Source organism: Oncorhynchus clarkii, chromosome 29 (assembly GCF_045791955.1).
Source record: "Oncorhynchus clarkii lewisi isolate Uvic-CL-2024 chromosome 29, UVic_Ocla_1.0, whole genome shotgun sequence".
In the NCBI taxonomy this organism is placed as follows: domain Eukaryota; kingdom Metazoa; phylum Chordata; class Actinopteri; order Salmoniformes; family Salmonidae; genus Oncorhynchus; species Oncorhynchus clarkii.
This window is the reverse complement of record NC_092175.1, coordinates 5,311,857-5,333,991: the sequence shown is the minus strand read 5'-3', so window position 1 is coordinate 5,333,991 and position 22,135 is coordinate 5,311,857. Positions and strand designations below refer to the sequence as shown.

Below are 22,135 nucleotides of genomic sequence, written 5' to 3'. Positions count from 1 at the left end.
AATTTGCTAACATTTCTAAAAACCTGTTTTCGCTTTGTCATTATGGGGTATTGTGTGTATACTGATAAAGGAAAACAACTATTTTATCAATTTTAGAATAAGGCTGTAACATAACAAAATGTGTAAAAGGGAAGGGGTCTGAATACTTTACGAATGCACTGTAAGTAGCTCGGCACATAGTGGATAATAAGCAACATTTTGGAGTCAACAGTGTTATCAAAATCTCATTCCAGGCTGTGCTTTCTGTGTAAACTTAGAAGGCTGAGTGTTAATCAATCTGTTTTACAGTCAATTTACAGATGTTTATTGAGCCTGTCTTAACATTTAGTTTAGTTGCCTGGTTTGGCTCCCTCACATGGGCAAGTCAGAATACCCTAGAGAAAGTTGTGCATGTCAATGGTAAGATTGTAGTGAGAAACCAAAAGGCTCTCCGAGACCTCACTGGTAAGAGGGGTAAAGAAATAATTTTGGATCCAACACATCCACTCAACAATCAATATGCAGTACAAATATTACCTCCTAAAACCAAGAGAGCCACTAACAGTTTTGTACCAGCATCAGTACGGCTTTTAAATGAAACAAATATTTGTGTGACTTACAGTACCAGTCAAAAGTTAGGACACACCTACTCATTCAAGGGTTTTTCTTTATTTTTACTGTTTCCACATTGTAGAAGAAAAGTGAAGACATCAAAACTATGACATAACACATATGGAATCATGTAGTAACCAAAAAAGTGTTAAACAAATTGAAATATATTGTATATTTGAGATTCTTCAAAGTAGCCACCCTTTGCCTTGATGACAGCTTTGCACGCTCTTGGCATTTTCTCAACCAGCTTCATGAGGCAGTAACCTGGAATGCATTTCAATTAACAGGTGTGCCTGTTAATTTGTGGAATTTCTTTCCTTCTTAATGCATTTGAGCCAATCAGTTGTGTTGTGACAAGGTAGGGGTGATATACAGAAGATAGCCCTATTTTGTAAAATACCAAGTCCATATTATGGCAAGAACAGCCAAATAAGCAAAGAAAAATTACAGTCCATCGTTACTTTAAGATATGAAGGTCAGGGGCGGCAGGTCGCTTAGTGGTTAGAGCGTTGGGCCAGTAACCGAAAGGTTGGTGGATCAAATCGTCGAGCTGGCAAGGTAAAAGTCTATTGTTCTGCCCCTGAGCAAGGCAGTTCCCCAGGCGCCGAAGACATGGATGTTGATTAAGGCAGTCCCCCGTAGATCTCTGATGGGTTAAATGCGTTAGACACATTTCAGTTTTAGGCATTCAGTTGTACAACTGACTTGGTATCCCCCTTCTCAATTTGGAAAATTTCAAGTGCAGTCGCAAAAACCATCAAGCGCTATGAGGAAACTGGCTCTCATGAGGACCGCCACTACCTCTGCTGCAGAGGATAAGTTCATTAGAGTTACCAGCTGTAACAAGTGGGCTGAGAATCAGGAAGCAAGTTCAGGGAGTTAGTGTTTTAATAAATAAAAAACAATGAACACGAAAAAACAAACAATGCACCGACATGAATCAATAACACCTGAGAAAAGAACCAAGGGGAGTGACAGATATAGGAAAGATAATCAAGGAGGTCATGGAGTCCAGGTGAGTGTCATGAGGCGCAGGTGTGCAAGAGGATGGTGACAGGTGTGCGAGATAATCAGCAACCTGATGACCTAGAGGCCAGAGAGGGAGTACCAGCCTCAGAAATTGCAGCCCAAATAAATTCTTCACAGAGTTCAAGTAACAGACACATCTCAACATCAACTGTTCAGATGAGACTGTGTGAATCAGGCCTTCATGGTCGAATTGCTGCAAAGAAACCACTACTAATGCACATCAACAAGAAGAGACACGAGCAATGGACATTAGACCGGTAGAAATCTGTCCTTTGGTCTGATGACTCCAAATTTGAGATTTTTGGTTCCAACCGGCATGTATTTGTGAGATGCAGAGTAGGGTGAATGGATGATCATCCTCGTGTGTGGTTCCCACCGTGAAGCATGGAGGAGGAGGTGGTGTAGGGGTGCTTTGCTGGTGATACTGTCTGTGATTTATTTAGAATTCAAGGCACACTTAACCAGCATGGCTGCCACAGCAGTCTGCAGCGATACGCCATCCCATCTGGTTTGCGCTTAGTGGGAGTATCATTTGTTTTTCAACAGGACAATGACCCAACACACCTCCAGGCTGTGTAAGGGCTATTTGACCAAGAAGGAGAGTGATGGAGTGCTGCATCAGATGACCTGGCCTCCACAATCACCCGACCTCAACCCAGTTGAGATGGTTTGGGATGAATTGGACCGCAGAGTGAAGGAAAAGCAGCCAAGTGCTCAGCATATGTGGGAACTCCTTCAAGAGTGTTGGAAAAGCATTCCAGATTAAGCTGATTGAGAGAATTCCAAGGGTGTGCAAAGCTGTCATCAAGGCAAAGGGTGGCTACTTTGAAGAATGTAAAATAAAAAATATATTTATATATTTGTTTAACACTTTTTGGGTTACTACATGATTCCATATGTGTTAATTCATAGTTTTGATGTCATCACTATTATTTTACAATGTAGAAAATAATAAAATAAAGAAAAAACCCTTGAATGAGTGTGTCCAAATTTTGACTGGTACTGTATGTACTGAAGAAACATATAAACCTAACGTTAAACAATTTCAAAGATTTTACTGGTTTACAGTTCATTAGGGCAAATCAGTCAATTGAAATAAATTCATTAGGCCCTAATCTATGGCCTGGGAAGCAAATGCCCACCCACTTTGGAGCCAGGCCCACCCACAGGGAGCCAGGCCCAGCTAATCGGAATGAGTTTTGATGACATCACAATGTTTAAGTCCTTACTGAAGACTCATCTCTTCAGTGGGTCATATGATTGAGTGTAGTCTGGCCCAGGAGTGGGAAGGTGAACGGAAAGGCTCTGGAGCAACGAACCACCCTTGCTGTCTCTGCCTGGCCGGTTCCCTTCTTTCCACTGGGATTCTCTGCCTCTAACCCTATTACAGGGGCTGAGTCACTGGCTTACTGGGACTCTCTCATACCGTCCCTGGAGGGGGTGCGTCACCTGAGTGGGTTGATTCACTGATGTGGTCATCCTGTCTGGGTTAGCGCCCCCCTTGGGTTGTACCGTGGCGGAGATCTTTGTGGGCTATACTCAGCCTTGTCTCAGTTGGTGGTTGAAGATATCCCTCTAGTGGTGTGGGGGCTGTGCTTTGTCAAAGTGGGTGGGGTTATATCCTTCCTGTTTGGCCCTGTGGGTGTCCTCGGATGGGGCCACAGTGTCTCCTGACCCCTCCTGTCTCAGCCTCCAGTATTTATGCTGCAGTAGTTTATGTGTCGGGGGGCTAGGGTCAGTTTGTTATATCTGGAGTACTTCTCCTGTCCTATTCGGTGTCCTGTGTGAATTTAAGTGTGCTCTCTCTAATTCTCTCTTTCTCTCTCTCGGAGGACCTGAGCCCTAGGACCATGCCTCAGGACTACCTGACATGATGACTCCTTGCTGTCCCCAGTCCACCTGGCCGTGCTGCAGCTCCAGTTTCAACTGTTCTGCCTTATTATTATTCGACCATGCTGGTCATTTATGAACATTTGAACATCTTGGCCATGTTCTGTTATAATCTCCACCCGGCACAGCCAGAAGAGGACTGGCCACCCCACATAGCCTGGTTCCTCTCTAGGTTTCTTCCTAGGTTTTGGCCTTTCTAGGGAGTTTTTCCTAGCCACGGTGCTTCTACACCTGCATTGTTTGCTGTTTGGGGTTTTAGGCTGGGTTTCTGTACAGCACTTTGAGATATCAACTGCTGTACGAAGGGCTATTATAAATAAACTTGATTTGATTTGATTTGATTTATTGGTAAAATAAACTGAGCACTGCTGACACACCCGAGATATGTTATTAATAAGTTATTAATATGTAAGATATGAGATACCTGAAAAGCATTTGAAGGCTCACACGATGACACCAACAATGTCTTTATTGAATGAATAAATGATTAAAGAACAAACAGAACACTATGCGAAAATAAATAAATTCTTTACTTAGTCCGAAAGAGATCCCCGCCAGACCAGTAGGCATTTTTACCTTGTCTCTTCATAAGTTACTAGCAAAGCTTATACACTGTTTTTATATAATATAATAGTGATTTCTCATCTCCCAACAGTTTGTTTACATTTGGCACAGGAGGTGAAAGAGAGGGAAAAGTAGGGAGGAGGAGAAAAGAGAAGGAGGTGAGTGGTCAAGAAGAGAGAAAGAATAAGAGGGGAATGAAAGAGATGATGAATGGGAAGAATACATGAAAGAGGGTTAAAACACAGAGGAAGAGAGGAATGGAAAAGATGGAGAATGAGTAGTGAGAGATAGAAAGTGAGAGAGGAAAATGGAGGGCATTTGTATGGTTGAATACATTCCTCTTAAAATGGATCCATTGTCAAACTGCATGGACATTTCCCTATATTGCTCAACAGTGCAAGAGGACCTATGGTCAGTCAGTGTGCGTATCATTGTATCTAAGGTCTTTCATAGCAGATAGTTCATAGTGTGTCTTGATATATAAATACTATAGAGAAACTGAATGAGGGTTCAGGGTAAGTGTGTTAAGACTATCCAGTGTATGCTGGTTTAGGGATAAGAGTAGGATTAAGGGTGTTGGGGTTAGAGTCTAGGGTATAAGTCTACTAAGACTCAAGTGTATACATCCAGGTTAAAACCTGACTAAAAAGCAGTGTAACTTCAGCAGGTGAGGTAAGGGTAGTGTGTGGTGTATAGGTCAGGGGTATTCAACTCTTGCCCTACGAGGTCCGGAGCCTGCTGGTTTTCTGTTCTACCAGATAATTAATTGCACCCACCTGATGTCCCAGGTCTAAATCAGTCCCTGATTAGAGGGGACAATGAAAAAATGCAGTGGAACTGGCTTTGAGGTCCAGAGTTGAGATTGAGGGGTATAGGGCATAGGGATGTTAGGACTGCCCAGTGAATGCATCCAGGTTAAAAGCTGTATCTAGGAAGCGTTGTAACTCCACCAGGTGAGCTGCTTTGTTCCCTGTAGCTGGAGCTGCTGCTGGCCCACGACCAGCATACCTACACACACATATACAAACACACATTCACACATACACACATGAGAAAGAAGCGAGAACACTTTTAATACAAAACACAACTCTTTGACCAGGTTCAATCAAATTATTCATTGATTTCTTCCCCTGTGAGCAGGTGTGAGCGAAGGAGGCTGGTCGTACCAAACGGGCCGGGTGCGGTCAACGGTGGTGCGGAGGCGGGGTTTGACGTAGTCATAGTAACCCTGGTTCTTATGCTCTTCCTGGCACCACACCAGGTCAGCGTTGGGATAACGATCTGTCTCCACCTTCACCTGGTCAAACGGGAAGGGAGAGAGCTGGAGGAGAAAGAGATAGATGGAGGAGAGAGAGAGATGAGTTTGGAAGTGTGTGTGTGTGTGTGTGCACTGTACCTGTGTGTGTGTGTATGCGAGTGTATACCTGCTCTATGCGTGCAATGGCCACAGTATTATCCATGCCTCTGTTCTTGCGTTCTCGGGTCAGTTCATAGTAGACCTTCCCAGTACAGAACACAATCCTCTTCACCCCATCTGGCTTCTCACACACAGGACCACTGTCTGGGATCAGACGCTGGAAGTGGGTACCTGAAACACACACACACACACACAAGCACACAGTAATAGTCCCCAAAGTGCAACCCCCGCTCAGGCTCAGTCAAACGCTCAGCGCATTTGATTGAAAGCAAATACCATTTGAACTCAGGTCTGGTGACAAGCAGACACTTCAGACAATTCTTCTCATCCCGTTCCACCAGATATCTTAGCTAAGATAGCTTTGCTACCGAATAACTTAACGACAGTGCTGTACATCAGATATTAGAAGGAGCCATCATGACCATAGCTAGCTTCCAACCTCCTCGCCTTGCTAACCTAAATCCTCCCTCATCTCCCTCCATCCCTCCCTCACCTGGCAGCATGTCGTCAAAGTTGGACTTGGCGTCAGGGTGGCGCAGCAGAGACTTGGGGGTGAAGACTATCAGCTGGAGGGCAGAGAGAAAGAGAGAGGGAGAAAATAAGGGAAAAAGAGGAGATGTGTGTGTGTAGAGTGTATGTGAAGGACGTGGTTCTGTAAACCTGAATGTATGTGTGTGTGTGTGGCACTCACAGGCTTCCTGAAGGGCTGTAGTATTTGTCTGCGGAGGACGTGGAAGTAGTTAGCCGGTGTAGAGCAGTTGACTATGATCCAGTTACAGTCATACAGCTGACGCACAGCAAACTCCTCAGCAGAGAATTTCTATGCATGAGAGAAGGGACAGGTCATACACACACGCACCCACACCCACACACACCCACACACACACTTACAGGGTATGCATCCGGGTCTTCATTACACATCTGCAGGAACCTCTCTGGTCGGGCCGACGAGTGCTCTGGACCCTGAGTATAGGATCATGTAGTTTATCATCCATTTGTGAGAACAGACAATGTTCTTCAAAGCAAAGACAGACTTATAGATGGCTTAAGTGGTGGGAGCAGCAGTGCTATTCTGTTCTCAGAGACTGAGGCAGACAGACGTAAACACACACACACACACACACACACACACAGGTTTACACTCACATACTCTGCCTCACAGATGGATGGACGGACAGACAGTAGTTCCTACCATTCCTTCCATGCCATGGGGTAGCAGTAGGACTATTCCGTTCTGTCTGACCCACTTGGCCTGTCCTGGGCAGATGAACTGGTCTATGATACACTGGGCTGTATTGTGGAAGTCCCCAAACTGGGCCTCCCACAGAACCAGAGCATTGGGACTAGCCATGGCAAAACCCAGTTCGAAACCTAGAGGGGGGAGGAAAGGAGAGAGAGAGATGTTCAGGTCAGAAAGCATGAGGGAACTAAAAAAACAGACAACTCCTCATAATTCTGTGGCATGTACCGTAAAGACAGCAAAATAATAGACTGCATCTGCATGTGTGTGCGCATGTCTGCGTACATGTACGTGTGTGTGTATGTATGTGTGTGTACTAACCCAATACTCCGTACTCTGACAGAGAGCTGTTACAGACAGTGTATGGAGCCTGGTTAGGAGCGATGTGGTTCATGGGAATACAGATCCTCTTATCTACATTCTGGTCATGGAGAACATGGTGTCTGTGACTGTATAGAGGGAGATGGAGAAGGAGAGAGATAGAGAGTTATGGGTAGAGAAAAGAGAGGGAAGGGGAGAGGTAGAGGGGTGGGTAGAAGAGGTGAGGGAGAGACATGGAGAGAGAGAGTAAATAAGAGTTATTATACCATCAATATGTGACAATAGCGCTTCAGTATGGCACCTAGGTCTCCCAGGTCTCAAAGCCTGCCAACACAACCAACTGGAGAAGATCCAACAGGTGCAACCAAAATCATCATGAGCCCCACCTACACATCCTACGACCGCATGCAGTGACATATGGGCTTGCAGTCCTTGGAGTCCCGCCACACCCACCTCTGCAGATCCTTTGCCCAGAAGCTTGCAAAATCCCAGGATTACAACAAATGGCTGCCTCAGACAAGAGGCCATGTCAGATCTACCCGATCCAGTCACAAACTGAACTGAACCTTCCCCCTACTCGGACTGACAGATACTACAACAGCCCTACGCCTTACTTGGTGAGACTGCTTAATGCTGCTTAACTGTAATATTGTATACTACAGTGCATTCGGAAAGTATTCAGACCCCTTCACTTTTTCCTCATTGTGTTAAGTTACAGCCTCATTCTAAAATGTATTCAATTAATGTTTTTCCTCATCAATCTACACACAATACCCCATAATGACAAAGCGAAAACCCTTTGCTATGAGACTCGAAATTGAGCTCAGGTGCATCCTGTTTACATTGATCATCCTTGAGATGATTGGAGTCCATCTGTGGTAAATTCAGTTATGTGGTAAATTCATTAAAAAAATGTCTAAAAACCTGTTTTTCCTTTGTCATTATGTGGTATTGTGTGTAGATTGATGAGGGAAAAAACGATGTAATACATTTTAGAATAAGGCTGTAACGTCACAAAATGTTGAAAAAGTCAAGGGGTCTGAATACTTTCCAAATGTCTCATATGTTCATGTTTTATTGCATTTTATTTACTTAATTACGTAGGCCTACAGATGTATGCTGCAATTCAGCATTTAGCAGCAAATGTGTACAATTCCAAATAAAACGTAAATATATAATTCAGCAATGACAAATAACACATAACGCTGTCAAACAAGAGACTTTAGTACAACATACAGTCCTAACATTGACAGAGGCTGTCGTAAGGGTGACGGTAGTACCTGAAGGTTCCTCTCTCCACGTCCTGTCCGCTGAGACGTATGTGTGTTCCCTCCTTGAGCAGCGAGCCAAAGGCCATGTACTCTCCTAGCGCCCAGTCACACACACGCTGGCCCACCATCGCCGCACGACCCTTTAGTATACGACTCAGGCCTGACACACACACACACACACACACACACACACACACACACACACACACACACACACACACACACACACACACACACACACACACACACACACACACACACACACACATATGAGGATATGTACTCTCCTAGAGCCCAGTCACACACACGCTGGCCCACCATCGCCGCACGACCCTTTAGTATACGACTCAGGCCTGACACACACACATATGACGATATGTGAGCATGTACATAGGTTACGCTGTACTTGTCTTCAACAGGTAGTGTGTGTGTCCACACGTGTGTGTATGGGTTTGTGCATGCACTTGTGTGTTTGAGTGTATGTGCGTGGTTGTCTACCTCCATGTATAGTGAAGTCTTCCACAGGGACAGATGAAGCAATGTGTCCTATGTGTCCCAGCTCCTCCTCAGTCAGGCCTGTAGACGGACTGGTCATACTCTTGGGCTGGCCATCCATGTTGAAGAAACCTACACACACTCACACACACATTGATAAAGAATACACACTGTTAGTGTATGCTTTACACACAGAATAAAACACACACACACACAAATACAGTACCAGTCAAAAGTTTGGACATTTTTTTGGTTACTACATGATTCCATATGTGTTATTTCATAGTTTTGATGTCTTCACTATTATTCTACAATGTAGAAAATAGTAAAAATAAAGAAAAACCCTTGAATGAGTAGGTGTTCTAAAACTTTTGACCGGTATATGTATATTTTATATTTGAGATGCTTCAAAGTAGCCACCCTTTGCCTTGATGACAGATTTGCACACTCTTGGCATTCTCTCAACCAGCTTCATGAGGTAGTCACCTGGAATGCATTTCAATTAACAGGTGTGCCTTGTTAAAAGTTAATTTGTGGAATTTCTTTCCTTCTTAATGCGTTTGAGCCAACCAGTTGCGTTGTGACAAGGTACGGGTGGTATACAGAAGATAGCCCTATTTGGTAAAAGACCAAGTCCATATTATGGCAGGAACAGCTCAAATAAGTAAGGAGAAACAACAGTCCATCATTACTTTAAGACATGAAGGTCAATCTATATGAAACATTTCATGAACTTTGGAAGTTTCTTCAAGTGCAGTCGCACAAACCATCAAGCACTATGATGAAACTGGCTTTCATGAGGACGGCCACAGGAAAGGAAGACCCAGAGCTCTGCTCTGCTGCAGAGGATAAGTTCATTAGAGTTACCAGCCTCAGAAATTGCAGCCCAAATAAATGCTTCACAGAGTTCAAGTAACAGACACATCTCAACATAAACTGTTCAGAGGAGATTGCGTGAAATCAGGCCTTCATGGTCGAATTGCTGCAAAGAAACCACTACTAAAGGACACCAATAATAAGAAGAGACTTGCTTGGACCAAGAAACACAAGCAATGGACATTAGACCGGTGGAAATCTGTCCTTTGGTCTGATGAGTCCAAATTTGAGATTTTTGGTTCCAACCTTTGTGAGACGCAGAGTAGGTGAACAGATGTTCTCCACATGTGAAATGCCCACCGTGAAGCATGTAGGAGGAGGTGTGATGGTGTGGGGTGCTTTGCTGGTGACACTGTGATTTATTTAAAATTCTAGGCACACTTAACCAACATGGCTGCCACAGCATTCTGCAGCAGTAAGCCATCCCAACTGGTTTGCGCTTATCATTTGTTTTTCAACAGGACAATGACCAAACACACCTCCAGGCTGAGTAAGTGCTGCATCAGTGGAATGCTGCATCAGATAACCTGGCCTCCACAATCACCTGACCTCAACCCAATTGAGATGGTTTGGGATGAGTTGAACTGCAGAGTAGAGGAAAAGCAGGCAACAAGTGCTCAGCATATGTGGGAACTCCTTCAAGACTGTTGGAAAAGCATTCCAGGTGAAGCTGGTTGAGAGAATTCCAAGAGTGTGCAAAGCTGTCATCAAGGCAAAGGGTGCATACTTTGAAGAATCTAAAATGTAAATGTATTTTGATTTGTTGAACACTTTTTTAGCTACTACCTGATTCCATGTGTTATTTCATAGTTTTGATGTCTTCACTATTATTCTACAATGTAGAAAATAGTACAAATAAAGAAAAACCCTTGAATGTGTAGGTGTGTCCAAACTTTTGACTGATACTGTATGCACTTACAATATATTGTAAAACTGAGGTTATCACACACACACACACACACACACACACACACACACACACACACACTGACCGGGCCAGGGTGAGTCTAGCCAGTGTTTGATGTGTAGAATCTTCTCGTCTTTGGAGCGAGCGTGAGCCTCTTCGCAGATCTTGTCATACTTGGCAATCTCCTCCTAGAGGGGAGAGGGTTAATATCCATTTCATGTTAAATTAAGTAATCCTCAACAACAACACTTTGGTACCTCATATCAATCAGCGAGTACATTCTGTATAAGGACAGTCTTTCATATAAAGACAGAGGACAGAATATAATATATACTGTAAGTAGAGGTTTGTAAGGACTGTTTATGCTACATGATGTATATGGGCAGTCTATGGTGTATAGTATACACTGAGTGCACATAACATTAAGAACACCTGCTCTTTCCATGACATAGACTGCCCAGGTGAATTCAGGTGAAAGCTATGATCCCTTATTGATGTCACTTGTTTTTAACCCTTTAGACAATTGAGACATGGTTTGTGTATTTGTGCAATTCAGGTGGTGAATGGGCAAGACAAAATATTTAAGTGCTTGAACGGGGCATGGTAGTAGGTGCCAGGCGCACCTGCCTGTGTCAGGAACTGCTTGGTTTTTCACAGTCAACAGTTTCCCGTGTGTATCAAGAATGGTCCACCACCCAAAGGACATCCAGCCAACTTGACACAACTACGGGAAGCATTGGGGTCAACATGGGCCAGCATCCCTGTGGAACACTTTCGACACCTTGCAGAGTCCATGCCCCGATGAAATTAGTCTGTTCAGAAGTCAAAAGGGGGATTGCAACTCAATATTAGGAAGGAATGTTCCTAATGTTCCTAATGTTTGGCATACTCAGTGTATATGGCAAAATATGTTACCTCATACTCCTGTCTGGTGACAGCTCCCTCTGCTATGAGTTTCTCAGCGTATTTCTGTAGGACTCCTTTCTGCTTCTTGATCTGCTTGTACATCAGAGGCTGGGTGAACATGGGTTCGTCCATCTCATTGTGGCCGTTACGCCTGTAACACACCTGTAACACACACACGCACACGCACACACACACATTAGAAATCAGCTCGTTATGGCATGTTTCCTGCATGGGCTACATATATGGGTCTTTCTATAAACTAGGGTACCAGTGTGCATCTCTAGTAGTGTACAACTGTTTGGGGCTGCTACAATCATTGTATTCATGGATGCCCCCCCTGAATGTATCTTGTCGGAGTGACAGTCAAGTGATAAAGAGCACGTGATTTAACAACAGCCAAAGTGCAGGAATTAATGTTGATCTGGAGGACTGACAGAACACTTTGGTGTCTGTTGTTACGGTGGTCAAGATAAATAGCTAAATAGTTCAAACTGACCACTCGGCAATGTTAAAACAGCTTGTTAATTCGTTTCAAAAACAATTTGATATTTCGATGTTCAAATTTGGGTGGGGTTAAATGTGGTATCCCTGGTCAAGTGCACAGCCAACACTTCATGTCCTTTCAAAGTAGGAGGTTACCCTTCTAACTCCATTCTATGACTCTATTCATTCATTGATTAATAGCTGCCCATACCAAGCCACTGTGCCAAAATAAGGTAAGATTTCGACATTTCTGCATATAATTGAGTGTGTATTGACTTATTAATGAACTGCTGTTATTGTAAATAGTTAGCTGACTGATATATCCTAGCTACCAAGCTAATCATTGGTAATCTTATTAAATTATGCTATACAGTCAAAACAACAGTATCTATTGCTAAACTAGAGATATGCCCTAGCTATAGTTAGTCATTGGTTGTACATCTAACTAGCTGGAATAAAAACATGACTACATTCAGAACAATATAGAGCTAGTGCTATTTTAAATGCACCGGCAGAACAGAGACGCTACCTCTGGTAATACGAGGGGTGGGGGTGTGTGTCTATTTGTCAATAACAGCTGATGCGCGATGTCTAATATTAAAGAAGTCTCGAGGTATTGCTCGCCTGAGGTAGAGTACCTTATGATAAGCTGTTGACCACACTATCTACCAAGAAAGTTCTCATCTATATTATTCGTAGCCGTCTATTTACCACCACAGAACCGCTGGCACTAAGACCGCTCTCAACCAACTCTATAAGGCCATAAGCAAAGAAGAAAATGCTCACCTAGAAGTGGCGCTCCTAGTGGCCTGGGACTTTAATGCAGGCAAACTTAAATCAGTTTTACCAAATTTTTACCAGCATGTCACCTGTGCAACCAGAGAAAAACAAATCCTAGACCACCTTAAACTCCACACACAGAGATGCATACAAATCTTTCCCCCGCCCTCCATTTGGGAAATTTGACCATAATTCTATCTTCCTGATTCCTGCTTACAAGCAAAAACAAAAGCAGGAAGTACCGTTCAGTATGGAAAAAGTCAGATGATGCGGATGCTACACCCAGGACTGTTTTGCTAGCACAGACTGGAATATGTTCCGGGATTCATCCAATGGCATTGAGGAGTACACCACCTCAGTCATCAGCTTCATCAATAAGTGCATCGACGACGTCGTCCCCACAGTGACGCTTATATGAAATCCCGTTATGCCCACAGACGAAACATCAAACAAGCAAAGCGTCCATATAGGATTAAAATTGAATCCTACTACACCGGCTCTGGTGCTCGTTGGATGTGGTAGGGCTTGAAAACTATTACGGATTACAAAGGGAAACACAGATGCGAGCTGCCCAGTGACGCGAGCCGACCAGACGAGCTAAATGCCTTTTATGCTCGCTTCGAGGCGAGCAACACTGAAGCATGCACGAGAGCACCAGCTGTTCTGGATGACTGTGTGATATTGCTCTCGGTAGCCAATGTGAACAAAACCTTTAAACAGGTTGACATTCACAAAGCCGCTGAGCAAGACGGATTACCAGGACGTGTACTCAAAGCAAACGCGGACCAACTGTGAAGTATCTTCACTGACATTTTCAACCTCTCCTTGACCGAGTCTGTAATACCTACATGTTTCAAACAGATCACCATAGCACCTGTGCCCAGGGAAGCGAATGTAACCTGCCTAAATGATTACAACCCCGTGGCACTCACGTCGGTAGCCATGAAGTGCTTTTAAAGACTGGTCAAGGCTCACATCAACAACCATCCTCCCGGCAAACCCTAAACCCACTCCAATTTGCATACCGCCACAACAGATCCACAGATGACGCAATCTCAATCGCACTCCATACTGCCCTTTCTCACCTGGACAAAAGGAACACTTACGTGAGAATGCTGTTCATTGACTACTACTCAGCGTTCAACACCATAGTGCCCACAAAGCTCATCACTAAGCTAAGGACTCTGGGACTAAACACCTCCCTCTGCAACTGGAACCTGGACTTCCTGACTGGCCACCCCCAGGTGGTAAGGGTAGGCAACAACACATCTGCCATGCTGATCCTTAACACTGGGGCCCCCTGGGGTGTATACTCAGTCCCCTACTATTCCCTGTTCACCACGACTGCGTGGTCAAACACAACTCCAACACCATCATTAAGTTAGCTGACAACACAACAGTGGTAGGCCTGATAACCGACAACGATGAGACGGCCTATAGGGAGGAGGTCAGAGAACTGGCAGTGTGGTGCCAGGACAACAACCTCTCCTTCAATGTGAGTAAGACAAAGGAGCTGATCGTGGACTACAGCACAAGGCGGGCCGAACAGGCCCTCATTAACGTTGACGGGGCTGTAGTGGAGCGGGTCGAGAGTTTCAACTCCACATCACCAACGAACTATCATGGTCCAAACATACCAAGACAGTCGGGAAGAGGGCACAACAAAACCTTTTCCCCCTCAGGAGACTGAAAAGATTTGGCATGGGTCCCCAGATCCAGATTCTACTGCTGCCTGGTGTGGCAACTGCTTGGCATCTGACCGTAAGGCGCTACAGTGGGTAGTTTGAACAGCCCAGTACACCACTGGGGCCAATCTTCCTGCCATCCAGGACCTATACAATGGCGGTGTCTGAGGAAAGCCAATAAAATGGTCAGTTTCTCTGCTATGGCAAGCGGTACCGGAGCGCCAAGTCTAGGACCAAAAGACTCCTCAACAGCTTCTACCCCCAAGCCATAAGACTGCTGAACAATTAATAAAATCACCACTGGACAATTTACATTGACACCCCCACTTCCTTTTGTACACTGCTGCTACTTGATGTTTATTATCTATGCATAGTCCCTTCACCCCACCTACATGTACAAATTACCTCAACTAACCTGTACCCCCGCACACTGACTCGGTACCGGTGCCCCCTGTATATAGCCTCGTTATTGTTATTCCTATTGTGTTACTTTTTATAATTACTTTTTATTTTAGTCTACTTGGTAAATATTTTCTTAACTCTTCTTGAACTGCACTGTTGGATAAGGTAAAGTCTACACTTGTTGTACTCGGCGCATGTGACAAATCAAATTTGATTTGAATGAAGGAAGGGTTTGAATAGTAGACATGTAAATATATCCTGTTTTACAGCAGGTCTCCAGCTGCTCAGACCTGTCTGATCAGCCTGATAGGGTGCTGTGGGTGTGTCCAGCTTACACCTGTGAAAATCTGTGTGTGTATAGCAATGGAATTAAACATCCAACCAATGCCTCAAGTGTTGTGCTGTAGGTCCACTACACACCCGAAGGGTTGTGGGGTCCTGTCCAGAAACACTCCCTAGCCCCTACCCCTAGATACTTGTGGAGATCTGAGAGAAATGAACAGGTGTAAGCAATACCACCAAAATTCCACCAAGCCTATCAGAGGTTAAGATGGAGCTCTCACCATGTCACCACCCATCAATCCCTCTCAGATCTCCACAAGTGTCTAGTCAGTCAGTCTGGCACTGTCAAAACATTTTAATAGCTGTCAAATACTTGCTTCCTATGTCCTTGGGAGAATTTCTATTGCATTTCCTTGATTCGTTGCATCCTCTCTCTTCGTCTCCATCTCAAAACCCATTGGATGAGAAGGTCAGAGGTCCCTCCTCTGTCACCTTCTTGTCCAATGGGTTTTGAGAAGGAGACAAGGGGAGAGGATGTGAGGAACGAAGGAAATGCAATTGAGATTCTCCCCTTGTTTCCTCCATTCCTCACAGCACTCTCAAAACACATTGGGGGAGAGGTGGGAAGGTTCCTCCCACTTTAGAGGAGGTGCATGGAGTGGAGGAAACAAGGACAGAGGAAGCAAGAATGTGACGTCTAGTTTTCACACACACACACGCATGCGCACACACACATGCATGCACACGCACGCGCACACACACACACACACACACACACACACACACACACACACACACACACACACACACACACACACACACACACACACACACACACACACACACACACACACACACACACACACACACACACACACACACACACACACACACAAAGAGTTTAATGATTTCATTATTGGTTATTATTATTGTCAATGATTTGTTGACAGAGGCCATATTATTGCATTAAATTATATAAACTATACAAATATACAGAAATGCATTCTTCTGGAATGTTTAGCATGGCTATACATGTTAGAGAAGGTGACTAAAACACAAACAGACCTGCTACTAGGCATTGCAAAGAAAAATGCAGTGTCCATGTTTCATGTGACATTTTGAATGATATGTAGATGTTTTGTTGTTGCTCGGAGTTATGGTCTCATTTTGCCTATCTAGACTCTTATTCCTGTAAATACACATGTGAAGTTGCAAGAAAATCATATTTAAATGTACATAAAGCCTTCCTCCTCCCCCCCCTGATGTCACACATTAGTCCCTTTATTTATAAAAAGTGTCAATGATGACTGTTCGGTAAGTCACTAAAGGTGTCTGCTTAATAACCCTATTATAATTATCATCTCATTATGACCATTACAAACACCTGATCAGGAAACACATACATGTTTCTTATTGGACAAGTTTCTAATTGGTCACAAATGTTTTCACACCATTTTTTAGTAGTCCCTCCCTGTTTCAGTCTGTTTTCCTCTGTTTCATGCCTAATGAACACCACCCTGGTCAGAAAACACACACTCACCAGGTCGACGACTACGTCCTTGTGAAAGGTTGCCCTCCACTCGGCGGCGACATTACACACGTACATGACAGCCTCGGGGTCGTCAGCGTTGACATGGAAGATGGGGGCGTTGACCACCTTGGCCACATCTGTAGGGTAAGAGGATGACCTCGCCACCCTGGGGTCGGTGGTGAAACCAATCTACAGGGAGGGAGAGAGAAAAGAGGGAAGTTAAATTAATGGAAGGGTGTGTGTGTGTGCATGCATGTGTGCCTACGCGCACGTGCATGTGTCACCTGGTTGTTGACCACCACATGAATAGTGCCATGTGTGGTGTAGGAGGGCAGGTCAGAGAGGTGGAAGGTCTCATAGACAACCCCCTGGCCTGCAAACGCTGCATCACCATGGAGCAGGATGGACATCACCTGGAACACACACACAAACAGAAATATAAATACACACACAAACACACACAGACAGACAGAAACCAAAAAACATACAAATACATACACAGTCTGTCTGTCTGTCTGCCTGTGTGTGTGTGTACTTACCCTGTTGCCTTCTGTGTCCCCGCAGTAGAACTGCTCAGCCTTGGTCTTGCCCTGCACCACGGGGTCCACAGCCTCCAGGTGGGAAGGGTTAGCCATGAGTGACAGTGTGATGTTCCTATCAGTGACCCGGTTGATCCTCCGGTGCCACATCCCCAAGTGGTACTTCACATCTCCAGAACCCTGAGGGGGGGAGAGAGGGCAGGTGAATTGTAAGAGTATAACTTCTTCATTTTCTTTAGCTTCTTATATGGAAGATTTTTTAAAATGTTATTCACTTTCCATATTGTGTTACCAGAGTTGTGATCTTTAGGGTGCGCAATCGACAACATTTGACATTTTTTTTGCGACAGAAAATGAAAATCTGTGTTTCTTATTGGACAAATCCAGGTAGTCCCTCCCTGCTTCAGTTATTTCTTTCCCCGTTTGGTGGTTAATGAACAGGACCCTGCTCTCTGCTAGCTGTAGGATTTACCTCATCAGCAGCCTCAAGCTTGGAGTCAAACTGACAGAAGATCTGATCCAGCTCCTTACGGATCACATTAGCCAACACATTCAATCTCCCCCTGGAGAGATAGAGCGAGAGAGAAGGGTGGAGAGAGTGAGAACAACTTTCAGCTACGCATGGGGCAGCTTGTGATTGGTGTGCATGTGGTAACTGTACCTGTAGGGGGGCCTATGATTGGTGTTTCCATGAACAAGCTGCCTGTGGGGCAGCCTGTGATTGGTGTTTCTGTGGTAACAGTACCTGTGAGGCATGCCCATGATGATGCTCTCCACTCCGTTCATGCTGGACTTGTCGATGATGGTCTTCAGGGCCGGGATGAGAGACTCACAGCCCTCCAGGCCAAAACGCTTCTCTGATGACCATTTCCTCTGCAGGAACTCCTCAAACCTTGCCAACAGGAAACAGGAAGTTAAACAGGAAGTTAAATCTATGTCACCAAGTCCAGAAATTAACCCTATTCCCGATTTCAAATAGCCCTTTCGCACTGTTGAGGAGATCTGAGAGGATTTGATAGGTGTTAGTGTTACGGAATCGATTAGACAACCTTCTGTTACACTATCCTCACTTTGTCTAGGGGACCTAGGCTTGCCTAATTGTTCTGTGACCTGACTAGGTGTGTGCTTTAGTGTGAACGTAGAAGTGTCCGGACCATGTTGTATGTACATGTACCCAGGAGATAGCAAACTTACCGAGTTCAGGGCCAGCTCCGTCTTAACCTCTTGGTCGGCCAGCCCAAGAAGGTTATTCATGTTCATGGTGACAAAATAAATATATGTACAAAAACCAACCTACAAAAAGGCATGCCCAACTAAAGAGGTAACTAACACAAAGAAACAAACAAAGGCTGTCTGAGAGGCTTCGGTCCTCTCTCACTGAGAGGAGGACACTTGAGTAATTATGAAGGCTTTTGTGAAGTAACACTTGCACCTCTGAAGATAAACAATGCATTTACATTCAGTAATCTTGCTCTGATTTGTCATCCTGAGGGTTCCAGAGATAAAATGTAGCATAGCTTTGTTTGATTAACTGAGTTCTAAAGTTTGAACCCCTGCTGTTTCTGGCCCCACACCCATCCCGACCGGCCATCTAGATGTGTGAAGGTTAGTGTCTTTTCTATAGGGAAGCTAATTTCCATCATGTATGACCTTCCTGGGAGTGTGCAAACTTAAATTATTTATTACCATATCATTTTTGTATGTTCTCTATAGTTATGTACTTGAAAATGTATCAATTTACTAATTCGGCACATTTGGGCAGACTTTTTGTGCAGTATTGCAATGCTTCACTGAATCAATCTGAAACTTTGCACATACACTGCTAATCTAAATTGCATCTAAACTCCAATATTATATCATGGCCTTTCTCTTGCATTTCAAAGATTATGAAAAGAATAACAAATAGGAAACGCATGTTTTTTTTTGTTTGGATTATCTTTTACCAGATCTAATGTGTCATATTCTTCTACATTTATTTCACATTTCCACAAACTTCAAATTGCTTTCCTTCAAATGGTATCAAGAATATGCATATACTTGCTTCAGGTCCTGAGCTACAGGCAGTTAGATTTGGGTAAGTCATTTTAGGCGAAAATGTAAAAAAAGGGTACGATCCTTAAGAGGTTTTTAAGATGAAGGCATTAACTGTAAGTGGTTCTGGATAAGAGCGTCTGCTAAATGACTAAAATGTCAAATGTAAGGCTTCCTGGCAGAGCACATCACTTAAACCGGTTGTTGCTGCCATCTGCGGATGAGGTGTGGAAGTGTAGTATGTTGTCCAGCTATGTGCATCACACTAAACATATCATAGCACAAGAAATGTGGTAATAGCAATATGCTTATGCAATAAACTGCGGGAGCATACAACAGCGTAAAGGAATTCCTTTTATTCTTTGTGACATTTTTTGTAACCTGAACAATAGGTAAATATGCACACACTATTTTTTTTTATGTGAAACCGGTGTACAGACAGACCTGGTGGATCGAACCATTCTGGCTAGCAGGGTCCTCTTCTCCTCCAGGGTGAACTGCATGATGCCTGGCCTCTCAAACTTCTGTCTGATCCACTGGCACTGCTCCAGGTCATTAATGAACATGAACTCTACACCAATGGACTGACAGTACGCCATCTAGAGGAGAGGAGAGGTCAGTGCGTCTGTGTGTGTGGGGAGTTTTTGTTGCAAGCAGTGAGTGTGTGCAATGTGTCAGATCTACCTCGAGGCGCTGTATGATCTCTCGGAGGGGCAGAGTGCTCTCGCTGCCCCCTATAAAGGTTGTGGTGGGGAGCCGGAACACCTTGTCCAGGTCGGACTCATCCAGACCATAGAACTCTGCCATTGTTACCATGTAGATGGGGGGGGGTATAAAAACATAATAGACAAATGGAGAGAGGAAGAGGTGATCAGAGAGTTAGAGAAAGAGAGAGAGAGATGGAAAAAAGCATAAAGAGAGGGAATTAGTGGGAGAGAGGGGGCATACAGAAGGAAGGCTAATTTAAACATCAGAATGAAACTCACTCTATATTTGAATATCAAAGTTATACAGACATCCAAAAAAGCACAGCATTGATTGGTTAGTTTGATGGCCACAGGGTTATTGCATTACACGAGATAGACGGGAGAGACAGAGCATATGAGAGAGGAAGAGGTAGAGCGAGAGAAAAAGAAACAGCAAGAGGTGATGATGAAATAATGTCTGCAGTAAGATGAAGAGGGGTGGTGGGGAGAGATGGAGAGGTGACAAAAACAATTCCTTTTCTGGAACAAAGGGGTAAGTGATGATGCAAATACAAAATGGTGGCAGGGAATGGCGTGAACGTGAAAGGCTGTCTCACAGTGCCTTCAGAATGTACTCATATATCTTTTTTCACATTTTGTTGTGTTACAGCCTGAATTTAAAATAGATTAAATTGCGAATTTGTGTCACCGGCCTACACACAATAGCCCATAATGTCAAAGTGGAATTATGTTTATAAAAAAGTTTAGAAATTGGGCCTCGTTTCAGGAAACGAGGCATACTGTATGTCACGCATCACTACTTCACAGGAGAGGAATTGGAACGTAAACTTTTTATCACATTTTTTGGCAGAAATACCTTCTGAAACATAAACTTTCATGTGCCTTAATAACAAACTTGTATGCCATCTGTAAATACAAGCTCTGAGTCTCTACTTTTATGCAATGTAAGATTGCTACATAAGATCGAATCGAACCGGTCGGTCACAATTAATTAAAAATGAAAAGCTGAAATGTCTTGAGTCAATAAGTATTCAACCCCTTTGTTATTGTAAGCCTAAATAGGTTCAGGAGTAAAATGTGCTTAACAAGTCACATAATAAATTGCATGGACTCACTCTGTGTGCAATAATAGTGTTTAACATTATTTTTGAATGACTACCTCATCTCTGTACCCCACTCATACCAATTATCTGTAAGGTCCCCCAGTCGAGCAGTGAATTTCAAACACAAATTCAACCACAGACCAGTGAGGTTTTTCAAGGCCTCACAAAAGAAGGGCACCTATTGGTAGATGGGTAGAAATGCATTTAAAAAGCAGACAATGAATATCCCTTTGAGCATGGTGAAGTTATTAAATACACGTTGGATGGTGTATCAATACAACCAGTCACTACATACAGCGTTACCCAAACTCGGTCCTCGGGACCACAAGGGGTGCACGTTTTGGTTTTTGCCATAACAATACACAGCTGTTTAAAATGATCAAATATTTATGATTAGTTGATTATTTGAATCAGCTGTTTAGTACTAGGACAAAAACAAAATATCCACCCCTTGTGGTCCCGAGGACCAAGTTTGAGGAACCCTGCACAAACCCAACGCATATATCTTTATAGTGCTCAGTTGAAAAGGAAACCACTCAGGGACACAACACATCACGAAGTACCACTCTGGGAGACAAATTCGCCTTTCAGCAGGTCAATAACCTAAAACACAAGGCCAAATATACACTGGAGTTGCTTACCAAGATAACATTGAATATTCCTGAGTGTCGTATTTACAGTTTTGACTTAAATCAGCTGTGTAGCAATGATCAACATCCAACTTGACAGCGCTTCAAGAATTGTTTAAATAATGATGTGCAAATATAGCACAATCCAGGTGTGAAAGCTCTTACCCAGAAAGACTCACAGCTGAAATCGCTGCCAAGGTGATTCTAACATGTATTGATTGACTCAAGGGGTTGAATACTTATGTAATCAAGATATATTAGTGTTTTATTCTTCATAATTTTCTTTACAAATGTTAGAATTCTTCTTCCACTTTGACAATACAGATTATTTTGTGTAGATCGTTAACACAAAATTACAATTAAATCCATTTTAATCCCAACGTGTAACACAACAAAATGTGGAAAAAGTTCAAGGGGTGTGAATACTTTCTGAAGACACTGTATGTCTGTAATGCT

General features: G+C 43.6%; 1 protein-coding gene across 5 annotated transcripts in view; it reads right to left on the bottom strand.

Moving 5' to 3' along the window:
• Positions 1-3,961: 3,961 nt before the first annotated feature.
• Positions 3,962-22,135, bottom strand: part of LOC139388772 (2-oxoglutarate dehydrogenase complex component E1-like) — a 59,112-nt gene continuing 40,938 nt past the window's right edge. For all 5 annotated transcript variants that reach the window (XM_071135685.1, XM_071135682.1, XM_071135683.1 and 2 more), the window contains 19 exons: positions 19,925-20,040; positions 19,685-19,839; positions 17,955-18,101; positions 17,682-17,772; positions 17,210-17,389; positions 16,955-17,083; positions 16,680-16,859; positions 11,517-11,669; positions 10,687-10,789; positions 8,822-8,950; positions 8,333-8,483; positions 7,053-7,180; positions 6,684-6,862; positions 6,383-6,454; positions 6,183-6,311; positions 5,985-6,057; positions 5,499-5,662; positions 5,241-5,395; positions 3,962-5,082 (listed from right to left, as the gene is read on the bottom strand). In XM_071135685.1, coding sequence (XP_070991786.1) covers positions 4,962-5,082; positions 5,241-5,395; positions 5,499-5,662; positions 5,985-6,057; positions 6,183-6,311; positions 6,383-6,454; positions 6,684-6,862; positions 7,053-7,180; positions 8,333-8,483; positions 8,822-8,950; positions 10,687-10,789; positions 11,517-11,669; positions 16,680-16,859; positions 16,955-17,083; positions 17,210-17,389; positions 17,682-17,772; positions 17,955-18,101; positions 19,685-19,839; positions 19,925-20,040 — 2,555 coding nt within the window. In that variant the 3' untranslated portion in view covers positions 3,962-4,961. The remainder of the gene's footprint in view (positions 5,083-5,240; positions 5,396-5,498; positions 5,663-5,984; positions 6,058-6,182; positions 6,312-6,382; positions 6,455-6,683; positions 6,863-7,052; positions 7,181-8,332; positions 8,484-8,821; positions 8,951-10,686; positions 10,790-11,516; positions 11,670-16,679; positions 16,860-16,954; positions 17,084-17,209; positions 17,390-17,681; positions 17,773-17,954; positions 18,102-19,684; positions 19,840-19,924; positions 20,041-22,135) is intronic.